This window comes from Mya arenaria, chromosome 3 (assembly GCF_026914265.1).
Source record: "Mya arenaria isolate MELC-2E11 chromosome 3, ASM2691426v1".
Lineage (NCBI taxonomy): Eukaryota > Metazoa > Mollusca > Bivalvia > Myida > Myidae > Mya > Mya arenaria.
In genome coordinates, this window is record NC_069124.1 from 12,957,019 (window position 1) to 12,974,337 (window position 17,319).

General features: G+C 35.8%; 1 protein-coding gene across 2 annotated transcripts; it reads left to right on the top strand.

Moving 5' to 3' along the window:
* Positions 1–931: 931 nt before the first annotated feature.
* Positions 932–16,487, top strand: LOC128227954 (MBT domain-containing protein 1-like). Of its 2 annotated transcripts, none has more exons than XM_052938940.1 (16): positions 932–1,049; positions 4,429–4,578; positions 4,704–4,979; positions 5,150–5,225; positions 5,557–5,636; positions 6,198–6,315; positions 6,592–6,726; positions 7,504–7,736; positions 8,190–8,366; positions 8,661–8,762; positions 9,087–9,314; positions 9,753–9,987; positions 10,432–10,518; positions 11,105–11,281; positions 12,690–13,216; positions 13,754–16,487. In XM_052938940.1, the coding sequence occupies exons 1-16, from the start codon at positions 1,047–1,049 to the stop codon at positions 13,907–13,909; spliced, it is 2,760 nt and encodes a 919-aa protein (XP_052794900.1). In that variant the 5' UTR covers positions 932–1,046; the 3' UTR covers positions 13,910–16,487. The 2 variants fall into 2 exon arrangements, with proteins under 2 accessions (XP_052794900.1, XP_052794901.1); XM_052938941.1 differs by having other exon boundaries at positions 10,432–10,512.
* Positions 16,488–17,319: the final 832 nt, after the last annotated feature.

The following is a 17,319-nucleotide window of genomic DNA, read 5'->3' on the forward strand; positions in this document are numbered from 1 at the left end:
CGAGTCATTTAATGGGCAAGGCAGGCGTGCCCAATGGACAGGGTTAAAACAGCCATGGATAGGAATACAAAAGCCATGCACTTAACTATCAAAGCAAGGCAACGTTGCAATGAGCGCTGTGTGTCGTCCATGGACCCCGCGAAACCGGACGCTCAAGAAAAAGGCGAAGAAGAGTGTGGTTAATATCGCAAAGATACATTGATAATATAATATATATATATATGCATATGACCAATTATAAAGTTTAAGTACAATGTTTTTAAAACTAGTTATAAAAACTCGCAGATGATGGCTGATCGGGCAGCAAGAGCTTGCCCTTGAGAGGAAGGGCTGATGACGAACCCAATGATTTATTTTTGGCAGTATAACGACTTAAAGTAAATGTAGTTAGCCAGAATATAGCACCCCCCCCCCCCCGAATGACGGAACACTTATATCTATGCTAAGCCATATACCGTAATGATATGGTTAATAATATGTCCGAGATAACGCTATGCTGTAATTCCTTATGAATTGACGCCAGCAGATTACGGATAAAGTTATCCGCAAACGTGACCATCTTAAAATCAATAATAAAAACCATAATTAAGATTCAGACCATTCATCACAATTGTCTGTGATGAATGCAGAATAACTAAATGCATGATCCCAGAATATCCGACTAAGCTAGCAGATAGGGGAAGGGAGATCAGTGCGCTTGAGATCGAAAAAAGACAGCCTTAGCCTAAGGGCAGAACATTTTAGAAACGATCATTACTAAAACCAATGTATGCAAATTTAGGCGCATGCGTATAAGATACGTTTGATTTTTCAATGCATTATGGGACATTCATCATTTTGTTATCGTTGCATTTATTGGTCAGCTTTTGCAAATTTGCAATGTTTCTATTTTAACATCCAAACAGATGGCTGGTTACATATGACCTACTTGCGGATATCCGGGGGCCAAAACACTGCAGCCAGGTCAAGCTGGTTGTTTTCAAAACGTTTCAAGGAATATTTTCTGAATTTTTATTTCCAAAAGATTGCAAGATTGACTGTGATAAATGGTAAGACAACTTACGGGTGTATTATTTACTTCTGACTGATTTACTGTGAGGTTTCTATCCTACAGAGGGCTGTCAAGTCATTTTGAAGATGTTGATATTTCTTCAAAAAAACTAATTTTGTTTATATTTCTTCCCATTGATGCCGACTGTAAACATTCATATTTCTGTCTATTTAAACCCACTAATTTCTCAGCTTATAGTATGGATTAAGTTCAACCCATGATTAATCAATAATAGGTATATATAAGGTCAGAATTATGAGATCTGATCATCTCAAAGTGAGTGGTCTGGATAATTTCTTAACTACGTTAGCGTAAGTGTTCAAGACTATTTACCGTGGTAATGATTGCTGTTACTGTGTTCTCGACATTCTGTAGACCTGGATTAAGCTGCAGGGTAGTGAATTTCACTTCCTAATTGGAATAAAAATTTAAACAGTCTATCTATCTCTGTTTAATCAATAATGTCATTAAAAATTACAATTGTGACAGTCCCACACTGACTGGTAATAAAAATTGCAATTGTTCGATTTTGTGGCATTATGTATTTCTTGGGGTTTGCTGTTATCGGTTTTTAGAAATTGCATAGTTTGTTATGGATTTTTCGAAGATTTGGAAATGTCATTTAAAACGGGAGCAAGACAAATCAGCCCCTTACCAAATCGGCCCCTAAGACATTTCGGCCCTGCCATTTCATCCCCATAATTAAAATGACTCGAGACATTTCGGCCCCTTAGTGATTTTTAACAGAGACATTTCGGCCCCTTAATTTTATCTTATTTTTTATCTTGAGTATAAAGAAAAACATTGTAGGTCATCTTATAAATGTAAATGAGATCTGTAACTAAGTTGTAAATAACATCTTTCAATTTACAAATAGACAAATATGTTCAGGGTTCGACACTAACCATTTTTCCAAGGGATCCCGAAGGGACACCAACATTTGAAATCAGGTGTCCCTTCATGAAATTAGGAGGCCCTTCCATTTTTTCCTTTTTTTTCATTACTTAACCTGTTTTAATAATAAATCTAACATGCACATACAGTGTCTTTTAAACACCATATTATACATGTTTTCAACAGCATGTAATGACAAGTTAATAGTACAGTGTCAGACATATGAACCTCTGGCGATGGCAAGAGGAAGATATGGGTCTCCTAGTCAGTAGATTGGGTTCAAAAGCGGTAGAATGTCTAAGTCCCTTTTGTTTTCAGTCAAAAACAAAGATGGATACAATGTAAACAAAAGCTTGATGGTTGGTACTATTTTTAGATTTTCGTAAAATACCCATTAAATAAGTCATGGTTCAAGATCTTGTCATATGTCAGTGCTTTTGATTAAGAAACAGTTGGACTATTACATCTGGCTTGTAAAAACTCAAGTTTATATTAAGTAGAGCCGCTGATCAATCAATCAGACTGCCCAACAGGTGTAGTGCATACTGGAAGAGCAGACGACCGAAAAATTGTGTATGTTAATTTTTGCGCCAAAATGTCGTAAAATTTGTGATTGCAATTATAAAACTTTGGGAATTTTATTTCTATGTTGTTTCGATCAAAGCATAAAACAAAAAATGTTGAATAGTAGGATTCCGGTATTTGTGCCGTAAATGTTAGTGTAACAACTCAAAGGTCGCATCATTAAGTCATCAAGGTTAGTAGTGTTGGCATCTTTTTTGGGCGGTTCTGACACATAAGCAAACTAATTCAACATAATTATTGTACCAATAATAAAAGTCTGTCACCTCTGACCTTGTTGATAATGTAAACAACAAAAGGGAAGTGTTAACCCGCATGAGCATTGTGAAATGACCTGTTTATTTATAGATTCATGACGTAACTATAGTCAAAAAGTCAGCCACACTTTCGCTTTAGTGTGTGCAACGTATTAATAATAATATCATTTTTGCATGCACTTTTAAGAAATTTAGGGGGACCTAAATTTATGTAATAAATAAAAGAAACGCTATTTATTTATTGATGTTTAGCTTTTATCGGTCAAAATTTAAGTGTCCCGACGGAATACCGGACTTTGAAGTTCAGGTGTCCCTCCCGAAAAACTGGTGTCCTCGGGATCCCGGGACCCCGTTAGTGTCGAACACTGTATGCATGAAAAACATTGATATGACTGATATAAAAACTATAATTAAAATCTAAATAACTATTAACCCTGATTTTTTATATAAAATGTTAGAAAATCTAAGAAAGTTTTTATTTGTTATAACTGTTAATTATCAATTGATCATTAAAGACTTCAAAGAAAATGTGTCTTTGAACCATGCATTCTTTGCCAGGCAAACTGTAAGTGTTGTGGGTGTGAAAAAGACATTCAAAGATGTGTGAATGAATAATTGTCTTTAATTTGTTAATGTTATTTACAGTTGATTAAAGAAGATTTGAGTAATATAAACAACGGTTTTAAAATTGGGTACCATTTGATTTATGTTGGTGCCATCTACGGTGGGCGATAGGTGTTTGGTCAAGACTGATGTTAGACAATGGACATGTCATTATACATAATATTAGCAACATAGTTATGTATAATATTTAAAGATTATTTAAAAAAAATGAAGTTTAAACATTTTTTCTTCAACTCTATTTCGTTTTATAAAAATATCTCGTGAATAAATCTTTACATGTTTTCAAGTGTACAGATATTTTCTTTAAATATATTTTTATCTATACCTTTTTATGCATGTATATAGCTTTGTCTATTAAAATAAAAAAATGAAATTACATGTTTTTTACTTATATTTAGAAAAAAATAATATATATATAAATAAGGGCCGAAACGTCTCGGTAATCAGGGGCCGAAACGTCTACGGGATGGGGACGATTTGGTAAGGGGCCTAAAAGGTAACCGTTTGAGCTAGGGGCCGATTTGGTAAGGGGCCGATTTGTCTGGTAGCCTTTAAAACCAGTCCATGCTCAGCATAAAGGTTCCAGAATCATTGTGCCTTATGCAGTGGTTAACTTGGTAATGTTCAGCAAAGGGAGGTAAATGTTGCATGATGTTTAACTAGTGGGGTATGCATTTTGTCATCTTCATTATACCGAATACATAGTTTAAAGATTATTCTTACTTTTAAGCGGTGTTTAACAGTTGACACATTACATCTTCATTAATTTATTACATCTGAAAGTAAAAAATGTTGATCAGATGGACCCGAACTCCTTACTGTTTTAGTCCGACTGAGTTAAATAACATCAGCACCGACAGTTTTCACAATGTTTGCTTGTAAGGAGAAAATATCAAACAATAACATTTTACATAACGGTCTTCACAAAGCAGTTACAACTTTTGTGCGCTAAGTTTAAACAGTTTAAAGATTTTGTATGAATTTGTTTCAATCAGACTTTAATACATACATAATTTACAGGAGTCTACAGGATCGGAGTGGAAGAACTGGGAGATTGGAGAGAATGATTCATTGCTGGAGTCATTCCAGAAACAGGAAGATATTGCTAGTGTTGTGTCTGGAGAAGGAGGCAAGTCAGACACCATGTATGACAGTGGAAACAACATTGAGGTAAATCTCTATCACAAGACTAAGAAGTGTCTCATTTTCCTTCTATTTTATATTTTGATAATCTAAAAGGTGTTTTTGCTAAAATTGTACTTATGGTTATTTGAATATACTCAATGTTATTTTAGGGTGAGGATTCCAACTTCCAGTTTGACAGCATGGAGGACAGTGAGGAATCTGAATCCAATGAAGAGGAGGAGGAAGATTCAAGCCAGGTGATAGTGGACCAGAGCCCTTACCGCTTCATGAACGGCACTGACGGCATGTCTACTTGTGAGAGATGTGGCAATGTTGGCATTAAACATGCATTCTACTCGAAGGCCAAGCGTTTCTGTTCTCTTGCCTGTTCTAGAGCTGCAGCTAATGGAGAGGAATTTGTTCCTGTCAAACCCCTGGCTATTCCTGTGAGTGGTTTAATGTTATTGGAATATTGTTGTTGTCTTGAAAGTTGTATGACAATCATGTTATTAATTTAAATAGTTAATGTAACACAAATCGTGTTAAAACAAAACAATACTGAAGCTTTCCTTCATAATATTTTCATTACCAAACATGGATTCTTTTATTTTTCCAGAAAAAGCAAATTCCTAAGAAGCGGAAATCAGGAAAGTTCATCAGACAAAGGACCAAGTCGACAAGCAGCAGACAGAGTTAGTACATTTAACTTGACTATTCACCTACTTAGTATGTACCTTTGTAATTGTATATATGATGTAGAATATATTATGTAATCATGATTTGGTCAAGTTTAAATGTTAATGTTAATAGCCATTTGTGAAGTATTTTCCATGTGGTAAAAATATGTGGTGTAACCTTATGTTTATGTCAAATTGTGTCACAGGGTGATCTTGATTTTACAATCTTAAAAGTCATAATTTATTAATCTCTTACCATTGCTTGAAGTAAAGAAATTATCAAGTAGCTTGTCCTAAATTATATTATGAAAATTAATTTAATGACATGGTGTACAATATATTTCAGGTGTTGTGCGAAGCTTTGACTGGGGCTCCTACATTGTGGGTAGCCACGCTGAAGGATGTCCTGTCAGCTGTTTTAAACATGTAAGTCAATTATCAACAAAATATCATCACAAAAACTTATGTTTCATTACGTTTGTTTTGAACATAGTTTACTATGAGAAAAATTCATATAAATAGTATAATGTTTCTCTGCTTACATCTTATATGAATGATAAGTACTAAGCCTGAATGCGCTTTTAGCATAAATCAATCATAGATCAAATCTATTTCAAATGATTGTTTTACTTTTTTATTGAAGTATTTCACAGACTTTCAATAACAATTTATTACATACATGTAACTCCAGTACCACCTTCTAGAGTTGTACTTATTTACTATAATATTTAGTTTTTTAACTCCTATAATAAATAGACTTGAGTAAAATTTGGTCAATTTCGAACACTATCTCCAGCCAAAAAATTTGGTCCAATTCTAGTTTAATTTGTCTGAAAAAGGGGCCCAGATTTGCCTTAATCACAATCCCACACAGAATACTAGTGCACTTAAAATATTAAATCCTAAAAACAACTTTATTTCAACTCTAAACAACTAGTACAGAGATGTTTAAATTGATTCCCAACACTTTGACTTCCCCACATGCAGGTGCCAGTGTCTGATGTTTGGGAAAATGTAAGCATCGGGATGAAGGTGGAGGTACAGAACCTGGACTGTGATCTTACAAACACTGTCTACTGGATTGCAACTGTCATGAAGCTTGCAGGTCAGACTAAAATTCACTTTTACCATGTTTAAAATCTACGTAGCCTATTTTGCACAAAATGTTTTGTTTGTAGGCAGTTTATTCAAATTTTATCACTCTGCGAAGTGTAGCTTACAATGTGTTTCATAGTGTAACTAATGATTTAGAAATAAGATGTAACTCTATGTAAAACGATATAGTTTTCAGTTTTTTGTCCCATTATGAACAATTCTATGTTAAATTTGATTGCATTAATAAACATTCTTTTGAACTTCCTTTTTCTTGTGTATCATACAGGTTACAAAGCCTTGCTCCGGTATGAAGGTTTTGGCAATGATGGTCAGAAGGATTTCTGGGTGAACGTGTGTCACAAAGAGGTCCACCCGGTCGGCTGGTGTGCTACCAGTGGCCAGCCCCTTGTTCCACCTAAAAGTAAGTACATTGTAATCTGCATTTGTGCATCATTTGTAATGCTTAGAGTTTGTAAGATAGACATAAAAGATAGGAAAGCACCTTTAGCTACTCTGATTTCAAAGAAAAGAAGTCATAGTATTGTTGGTCTTGATGTTGTAGATGACGCTATACATAAACTTCAGTCTTGGTCATACATGTAACTAAAAATCGTTCAAGGTATTCAAATTAGACTTAGTACACATATTGCCAAAAATAATATGCACATCATGTGTCATGTAAGCAAGGGCCATACTGGGGAACTAAAATTTCGGATTTAGATGCTTAGAGGCACCTTTAAGATAGATGCAAATCCAATGATTTTACAGGGGTAGGGGTGGGAGGGGTGTTTTAAGTCAGTGAAATTCCAAAATGAATGGCTGAAATGCATTTTAGAAGGCCTCTGAAATGCATTTTAGAAGGCCTCTAAAATGCCCTTAACCATTTTCCTTGTCCTCCCACAGGGACCCTGTCCCATAACTCTATGGGGGCTTGCAGTATCCCAAGCTATTTTTCAGGATTGAAAATTATTAGCTTTTGGAATCCCTGTTTATAATTGTTGACTTTATTTATATTCCCTATTCTGACTGAAAAGACAACAATGGATGGACATTGATATCACTAGTCTTGACACCTTATTGTTTTAGGCTTTGAAACAAAACAGCCTTATAAGTCAATGCACAGTATAAGTTGTTTAAATAAAACTAAACAATTGAAATTTAAGAAGCCAAAGCATAATTTTCTGAAATATTTTTTTAGCCATACAGCACAAGTATGCAGACTGGAAGGACTACCTGGTGAAGAGACTGACTGGTTCCCGTACTTTGCCCAGCAACTTCTACAGCAAGGTTCAGGAAGGGATTAACAACCACCGCTTCGTTAAGGGCACCCATGTTGAGGTGGTCAATCGTATGTGTGTCTCTGCCATGAGGGTCGCTACTGTGGAAGAAGTTATTGGAGGACGGCTCAGACTACGATATGAAGATGCAAAGGTTAGCTGTTCATATCTATGTAAAAATCAGCATTTGAACGGTAAAAGCAATTCAAAACATAAAATGTTTTGAACATGCAATGTTTTGAATATTTTAAATTGAAAAGCGATATGAAAACAGTTAAAGATATCTATCTTTGCTTTTATTTGTGTCAAATTATTATAATTTTACTTATTTTTGAAAATTGACTCTGTCAAAAAAAAGCGCACAGCAGGGTTATTAATAAGGCAGCAGAGTGTCAGAAAAGGGCAGCAGGGTGCCCCATCCTGCCATGTAGACCTTTCTGGTGCACTGTCACTGTGTGCCTTCAAAATCACAAAATATGTTACAATATGATTAATTTGTAACATCACTTATTCCTTCAGATTCAGTAACAGTGCCAAGATTTTGTAAAATAAATTTTCTGTTCAATCAACCAAAGTTAAAAACCTCTACCGAAATCTTCTTCCTCAGGAGGAGGGTGATGAGTTCTGGTGTCACATGCGGTCGGCGCTGCTCCACCCGGTGGGCTGGTCTCAGCAGTCAGGACACAAGCTTCACTCGAGCCAGGAGTACAGGTCTCAGTGTCTCGGCAAAATCACCATGCAGAAGTATGACATCAAGGATGCAACACCTGACATGTTCATGACTGTAAGTGACAGGAGATGCTTGTAATTAAAAAAAAAGAACAGATCTTTGTAAACCTCATTGCGTATTAGAAATGTTCAAATGTGAAGCATTATATAAGACTGATTGTGTAAAAAAGGGCAATTTAAAGACAATTACCATCAGAGAGAAAAACAACGAGAGGAAACGAAACAGCTTACTTGCTTGGTTGTTTGTGTATTTGAATGTTGCCTTTATCCTTCTTCATGGTTTTGTGTGTTTTTTTGTTAACTGGGTATTTAAAGTTTATAGCTCAAACCTTCAATTTGTTCTCAACAGATGAAGAGCCCTCCAGAGGGCTACAAATTCCAGGTTGGCATGAAGCTGGAGGCCATAGACCCCCTCAATCTCTCTGCCATCTGTGTAGCCACAGTCATGAAGGTAGTTATTCTCTTCAAAGTATAATAATTATTTGCTACCTGATGAAAATAGCCCGTCAAGGAGATTTTTGACTTTGTGTGGCATAATTTTGTTATGCAGTTGATTTAATTATTTTGCTGCTGGCCTATGAATCAAGGGCAATGATTTTTTCTTTCATTTGAATGTTTAAGTTATTAACTGTAGAATATGCAGCATGCAGGTCATGAATTAAAGAAATTGTCATGATTTCTTTTTTAAAAGTGAGCTAAACATGTCAATTAAAGATATATTGAAATTGTTAAATTTGAAAGCTGAATGACCCTTTTTTTGCATTGTTATCCCCAGGTACTGAAAAACAACTGCCTTATGATAGGGATAGATGGCTCCATTGCCCAGAACGGCTCTGACTGGTTCTGTTACCACGCCACCTCCCCATGCATCTTTCCCGTTGGCTTCTGTGAGGTGAATGGGCTCCTTCTGACCCCACCCCGCCATCATGAGGGGCCATTCAAGTGGTTTGACTACCTGAAACACACCCGTAGTGTTGCTGCCCCTGTCAAACTGTTTGATAAGGTAAGTGCATTTATTAGTTCAAGAAATTAAATGAAATTATATCATAAATGATTAATCATGAAATAAAACTATTATATTTTTTGTATATGAATAAGTAACTGTTTAAAAACTCTTTGAAATGACATCATAAATAAATAGTGCTATAAAGTGTATGCAAACTGTTGTTTTTTTATTAGTTTTAGAACACTTCTTTAATAAATTCTGTATTAAAAGACCACACATGTTAAATCCTCTGTAACTGCTTTACTTGTCATATTTTCAACTTTGCAAATTAAATGGTTAGGATATTTCCCTTTGTTTTGGATGTGTGTCATTGTACATCTTTAATTGTTTCAGTTGAGTGTGTTTGTTTTATCAGTTTGTTTAAGATCTGAACTTATTGAACTATTTGTGTGACATGAAGTTAAAGAAACATTTTATGTCTACACTAAATTGCAGGAGATTCCAAAGCATGGTTTCAAGGCCGGTATGAAACTAGAAGCAGTTGACCTGATGGAACCTAGGCTCATATGTGTGGCCACTGTAGCGAAGGTGGTGGGCCGCCTCCTCCGGATCCACTTTGATGGTTGGGAGTCTGAGTATGACCAGTGGGTTGACTGTGAGTCCCCGGACCTCTACCCCATTGGCTGGTGTGAGATGATAGGATACCCGGTGGAGGGACCCAGACTGAAAAGTAAGTGTGAATAAGGGGTTGCCTGCTGCTCTAAGCAAGGCAGATATACAGGGATTACTAAGTCCTTCGTCCACATTTGGCTCTTGTTATGATCAATAACTTTAGAGTGACTGGTGTTGAGTCTTCAAACTTTGTATGTGACGTTGGTCATGGTCAGAAGCTGACCCCTTGAGTTATTAGATCCTTGTGACCTTTTGAGATAGACAAAGTGGGCGCTCAGGACAAGCTACACATTAACAGACTTCTCGTGTTTACTGTTGAGAAGTTTTTCATATGTTTTTTATATTTCTTTGTGGCATTTGCAGACACTTTATAAGTGATGTGTTGTTAAAATAAGGATTGGGCAATCGTTTGGAACTGCTTGGAGCAAAATGAACGGTCAAGAACCAAATTTGCAGTAAATATCTCTGATGACTAATTACAATATGTCTGTTTTGTTTCTAGCTGAGGTACCGAACGCCGTGCAGCCGTCGCAGGTCCACTCCAAAAAGAGAAAGGGCAAGACACAGATCTACAAGGGTCCTCGTAAGAGTTAGTAGCTAACAAATGTATTGTGCGTGCTTAAACTCATAATATGAAACTTAATGGAATCACAGCCTATTTTCATGATACTTGTATCTTATTGGAGAGGCTTCTAGAAATTGTTATTGCTGAAAATTGAAAGTAACACCTGTCCTGCAAAATGGGCAGATAAGTTTATAAATCTCATGATCTCATCTTTATAAGGAGTTGTCCGAGATTTGAAAACTGTTTAGTAATCAATATTGGAATGTAAACAAAGGTCATTTGTTGCTCTGATGATCTTTTAGCATATTCCAGACATTTATGATAGATACATGAGGATGAATATTACAATGACGTAAAGCATGCCAATCAAATATTGAACTTGAACCAATTAAATGCATTCATTTGCCTGATTTGTCATAATTTGAATTCCTAAAAAATCAGATTATACATTTTATTGACCGGGAAAGATGTAAGAATAGTATTTAAAGTTATTTGCGACATGTTATCTTCCGCTTACTTTATTTAAATAGATTAAATACAGAGTGGCAAATGTATGTATTTTTTCTATCACATAAGACTTTTAATGTATTTTCATCATGGTTTTATCCAGAGAGAAAGCCGAAGACCCCCCTATCCCCTCCATCAACCGTGAAGTCCATGTCGTCCCAGCTGGACTTGATGAGACTCCGCCTGCTGAACACGCGGCCAGAAGAGGTGACAGAGAGGCCTCAGGAAGTTCCTCAATTCTCTGATATGCATTCAGACTCAAAAACAGCCAACATCACTGGTAGGTTTAATAGGGAATGTCTGAGATCAACATAGTTCAAATGTATTACTAGTACCTTCTCAATCAAGAGGAAACAAGATTTCTATGAAAAAATTCACAGATTTTTAGCTCGACTATTCAAAGAATAGGTGTGCTATTCTACTCCCCCCAGCGTCGGCGTCGGCGTCTGGTTAAAGTTTTAGGGCAAGTTGGGATTTTCACTTGTAAGTCCAATACCCTACATTCAATTGACTTAATACTCACACAGTTGTTCAGGGCCATCACATGATGAGGTTAGATAACTCCATATTATTCTTTACACAGATTATGGCCCCTGATTGACTATGGAACTTAGGTTAAAGTTTTAGGGCAAGTTGGAATATTTATTAATAACTTCTATATCCTTTGTTCAATTGACTTAATACTTCACACAGTTGTTCAGGACCATCACACAATGAGGTTACATAACTCCATATTATCCTAAATACAAGTTATGGCCCCTGATTGACTTAGGTTAAAGTTTTAGGGCAGGTTAAAGTTTTAGGGCAAGTTGGGATTTTCACTTCAAACTCCAATACCATTCATTCAATTGACTTAATACTTGATACAGATGTTCAGAGCCATCACATAATGAGGTTAGATAACTCCATATGATCTTTTATACAAATAATGGCCCCTGATTGACTATGGAACTTAGGTTAAAGTTTTAGGGCAGGTTGGGATATTGTTTAATAACTTCTATACCCTTCATTCAATTGACTTAATACTTCACACAATTGTTCAGGACCATTACCCAATGAAGTTACATAACTACATATCCTTAATACAAGTTATGGCCCCTGATTGACTTAGGTTAAAGTTTTAGGCAAGTAAAAGTTAAGGGCAAGTTGGGATTTTAATAAAAAAAAAACTCTATACCGTTCATTAAATGCACTTAATAAAATTCAAAATTATTTACGACCATCTTACAACAAGAAACATAACTCCGTTTTAAGCCTAAATAAAAATTATGGCCCTTGAATTTTTTGAATTTTTTTTTTAATTTCCTTTGAAAGGCATATTTGTATATTCTTAACCACATTTTCATAATGGGAAATCAAGTTATTTGAATGACTTGCGTCATTGTTTGGGCGGGCTGGTGGGAGGGCAGCATCAAAGTCACCTTATGTATCGAATAATTTTAGTTAGGTTTGACATAAAGAGATCAAACTTGGTATTATTGCATCGTTATTGTATTCTAAGTCAAAGCGGTGTAGTCGAGCGCGCTGTCTTATGACGGCTCTTGTTTGATGTTCATTTAATACAAAGTTGCATTTAGTTTATTCACAAATATGCAAATTATACACATACATGAATAGTGTCAGCAAGTTTTATATGCGTATATATATATATGTTAACGGTATATTGTACTCTGATAATTTTTCTACAGTGAAAACAGAACCGATGGACACCGGTTACCAGCATGTGCCAACAGTGGACAGAGTCCAGTCTCCGGCTGTTCTGTCCCTCCCTCCCCAGTATGTCACCAACACCACACAAAAGCCAAACCCAGCCCCTCTACTCACGCTGAGATCTCCAGCAACCACTGCAATCATCCGAACATCGAATGCTTCACCAAACGCAAGCGTGGCAACCAAAAGTGCTTTGCTTGAGAGGATCACCTCTACAAGTAACCCTACTTCATCGCCAAGCATTCTACAAAACAGCACTCTTGCTGGCCATCTAACTGGTGCAATACCAATATCCCGAAACTCTGCCTTGGTGCCCACTTCCAACACCCCAGCAGGGGGTCAAGTCATGGGTACCGCACGACAAACTGGTTCTGAGCTGCCACAGACACTGTATCTGACACAGCGTCACCAGACTGTTGCACCGGAAAACTGGACTGTGGTTGATGTGTGTCATTTTCTGAAGTACAACGACTGCAGCTCTTACGTAGAAATCTTTCATAGAAAAGTGGGTTTACTTGGGTGCTTACTTGTACTTTTTTGTTTGTTTTTAATTTTTTAAATTTTCATCATTATAAGTACATCTTTTTATTTTCCTTGGTGCTAAGCATAATGCAAATAGGTATTCTTGATTGCCGGTTGAAGTTCGGTTATTTGTCAGATATAATACATGGGTAATATTTTGGTCAGTTTTTTTTTATGGGATTGTGCCACTTTTAGCTGCATGTGTAAAGTCAATATCGCATAAGACTGCAAGTCAACTGTGATTAACCATAACATAAACCTTTAACAGTGATAAATCAAACAAATCAACCGACTAGCATAGTAGGTTATTTTATACCTTTAAAGAACTTCTTTAAAGAAAGAATGATATTGCCGAGTATACTTGCGCAGGCACACTAGGCCTATATATTATACAGAATCAGAACACAATGTGTAATACGGTCCTGTCCGGGTGTCCATATTTTATTATTATATCATGCACTATTTAACTTTAAGACGGAAATGTAACATGGATAAAATAAATAGTTTTGTGTATTTTCAGAACATCAACGGTGAAGTATTCATCAACCTTTCAAAGGAAGCCATTGTTGGCCTCACAGGGATGAAGGTCGGCTCCTCTCTCAAGGTGTACGATCTCATTCAGGTTCTCAAGAGTAAGATGGCCGCACAGAAACTCCTCTCCGTACATCGCTCCTAGCAGCAAAGCTCGTCAGCAGGGATCAAGCTAGGATGAAAAGAATGATCTACGCATAATGCAATACAATTCAAAGCCATTATTTCTACTTATGGTGCAAGGATAAACTGTTCTGTCAGTATCAGAATGGAGAATGTTCAATTGACACTTAGACAAAAGAAAAAACAGGGTTTGATGGCAAATCAACTCTTTCTAGTATAGTTAAAAAATCTCTGTTTTATAACTGGGAGTAATTTTCACTTGCTTATGAGACAATAATCATCATCGCTCTTGCTTGATCATACTTGTTCATCATTCTACACCAGTATTACCTAAAACATGTTATAGACTTTGTGGCATTATACATTGGCAGTCTATTCTCTTGACTACAGATTTTTCCAGAAGTATTTTTGTTGATGCAAAATTTAATTTAACAAATACACTTTTGGTTACACTCTGTTGTTGTTTGAGATTCTGTTTTGCCATTTGCCCTTAAAAATAAACATTTGGCCAATTGTTCAAAACCATGTCATCATTAGGGTTGTTAACTTTTAAATATTTACGGCCCTGAAAGTGTCATGGATACACTTATGATCTGCAGTATTTGTAACAAGATTTCAGGCAATGTTTCAGCTGTATGTATAAAATATTTAATGGTTAAAAGTTAACAATGATGATGATGATGATGATGATGATGATGATGATGATGATATTGTTAACTTGAATAAAGTCCTGAATAATTGGCCTTATATAATTATGCATACATGTGCTGTAACAGCCAAGTGTTCAATTGTTGGTTATATAGTTATTTGTTTCCATTGTTCTTTATATTTAATCATGAGAAGTATTTTGGTAGTTAAGTGTATGTAAGAAATGTTACTTGTCCCTGTAAAGGCAAGCTTGTTTATAATACATGTAAATTGATCTCTGAATCCTGAGGGCACTAGAAATAGAGACCACACAAGATGGAGTTAGGTGCCAGCAGAAAGCCAGAAACCATCAGCTTTATGCTTTGGTAACAAAACATTGTATTACATGCATGTACATCTTTAAAAGTTAAATTATGTAATTAACACAGTCTTTAAGATGCACTCTCACAGATAAGACCATTTTATCATATATTTTTTGTCTTTGAATGAGCCAATTTTTGTGTGAATGTCAGGAAACCAGTGATACAAGACTGCTGACAAAAAATCAGATCACAGTTGTTCATATTTACGGTGAAAAATTGATGCATTATATTGGCTCATTCCAAGACGAATCAAAACGGTCAATCTGTGAGAGTGCAGCTTTAACATAGATTTCCTGAAGAGCAAATGAAAGAAAATGGACAAGTTTGAACATATTAATGCACTGTTTTTTTCAATTCATGTACCTCTCATCAATTTAACAAAACATGAATTCTTGAACAATGAGATACAAGTATGTTGTGTGTAGGATGTTGGCACTGAACTCTGTTGTGTGGGTAGAAAGTTTTGTAACTGTTTCTTGTTAGATGTTTTTCAAGTGATCTCATCCTATCTACAAAAATAGATAGCTTGTAAATAGATGTATGTACACTGTATAGACAACAAATAATGTTTGTTACTTTTTCTTTAATTGCTTTTGTTTCCTGCTTAAAACTGATATGCTCTGCAACAATATTCTCATAATTTAAAGAATTGGGAAATGTTCTTTTCTCACTTAATTATCTGGAAATGACCAACAATAACCCAGTTTTATTATTGTTGTTTATGATGTTTATGTTTTTGTTTTTTTTGTTGTAGGTATTTTTTACAACTGTAGTATAATGGTGCATTTGTTCTCATATTGCATTGATATTCAAAGGCAGCTATCATGTGTTTATGTTCTTGTTAATGAGGCATTGTAATGACTAAGCAATCGAGGGCTTGGAGACTCACTGACATTACTCCTATTCTTTATATGGAGTTATTACTATCTTGACTGAGCCCTCAATAGAGTGCTTTTGCAGTAAAATGCTTGTCAATTGTCAATTATTGCCATAAAGACTTCTACTTGATTGCTTCTTTGAAAGTAACTTTGTTTCTTTGAAAGTAACTTTGTTTATTTTATACATGTATATCCGAGGATAGTACTATTTACATTCTTACACTATTTTTATGATAATCACGATGATCTGATTTTCATATAGTGAAATCCAGATTAAGTTAAAAATTGGGCTGAATGAAATAAGGTACTAAAGCTAGTTATACCGTACTTTAAAACCTTCTAAAAATTGGTGCCCGAGTTCCTCGACATTTTGATTTTTGGTGTGTTATAATCTGTGTACAAATCTAACGCGATATTTTTATCACACTAAGGCAATGGACTTGTCTTTTTATGAGTAAGTTACAAAATAATTCTAAAGTTTAACAAACCCTGCATTAGTGACTTGACCTAATCCAGGCTAATTTGCTGTTCATGTCATTAGTAACCAGTGACGAAAATATCGCACACATTTTATTTGAAAGATTATAATAGCATGTAAACCTTCTTGATTTTTATTTATGATGCATGGCTTTATTGTACATGTATTACTGCACTTGTTTGGGGATACATTGCAGCATTATGTTGTTCAGTAAAAAATGTTTGTACCCCTTGCCTTCTTTGTTTGTTTTTTATTTGGTCCACTTCTCAATCCTCAACTGCCTGCCTTTTGCCCCCACAACCTGGCTTCCGCTGGTCATCACAGCGCCTGGTTGTACTTCCGTCTTCAGAAGGTCAGTCACTTGACTGTTTGGTACTACTAGATTTCCGTAGCACAGCACAGGTCTGGTTCCCCATGTAGAAGATTGAAGCTGTCATTGGTCGTGAAATTGCAAGGCCATTTTTGGGGGGATGGGGATGAAAGGGTTCTAAATGAATAAGCCAATAAAACCTTTTCCTCTTTCTCTTAAATTGTTAGCGCTATTTGATTAAAACATACCTGCTTAGGCTGCTGATGTCATGCATAATCATAATGATGAAGGCTACACACCACCTACATTGATAATGGAACGAAACCTAGCTCATTTTTTCGAAAGTTGTGTATATTGAAGCCAAGGGTTTAGTGGACTGTTCATTTGATTTACACACCAGGACTGGCTATGATATAGTGGATTCCGATTGCTATTTGCTAGCCGCAGATTTTCAAACCCACCTACAATCTAGGTGATGGGATTATTGTGACAAGTGTTGTCTTGTATTTGATAATTATGACTCTGCATGACTGATATCAAATTTAGTGGATTTTTAAGAAGTATGTTAAATATGGGAAAACTGGTTCTTATTTAGCGTGCAGGGTTCCTTAAAAGACATGCCCAGCATGTCTCATAGGACATTAACATTATGTAGTAGGTTGAAAAATTTAGTGAAATCATGGCACATATAGTTCTCTTTTCAACCTCTGTAGTTATTCTATAAGACCTTTCTACAATTTGTGCAAGGTGCCGATT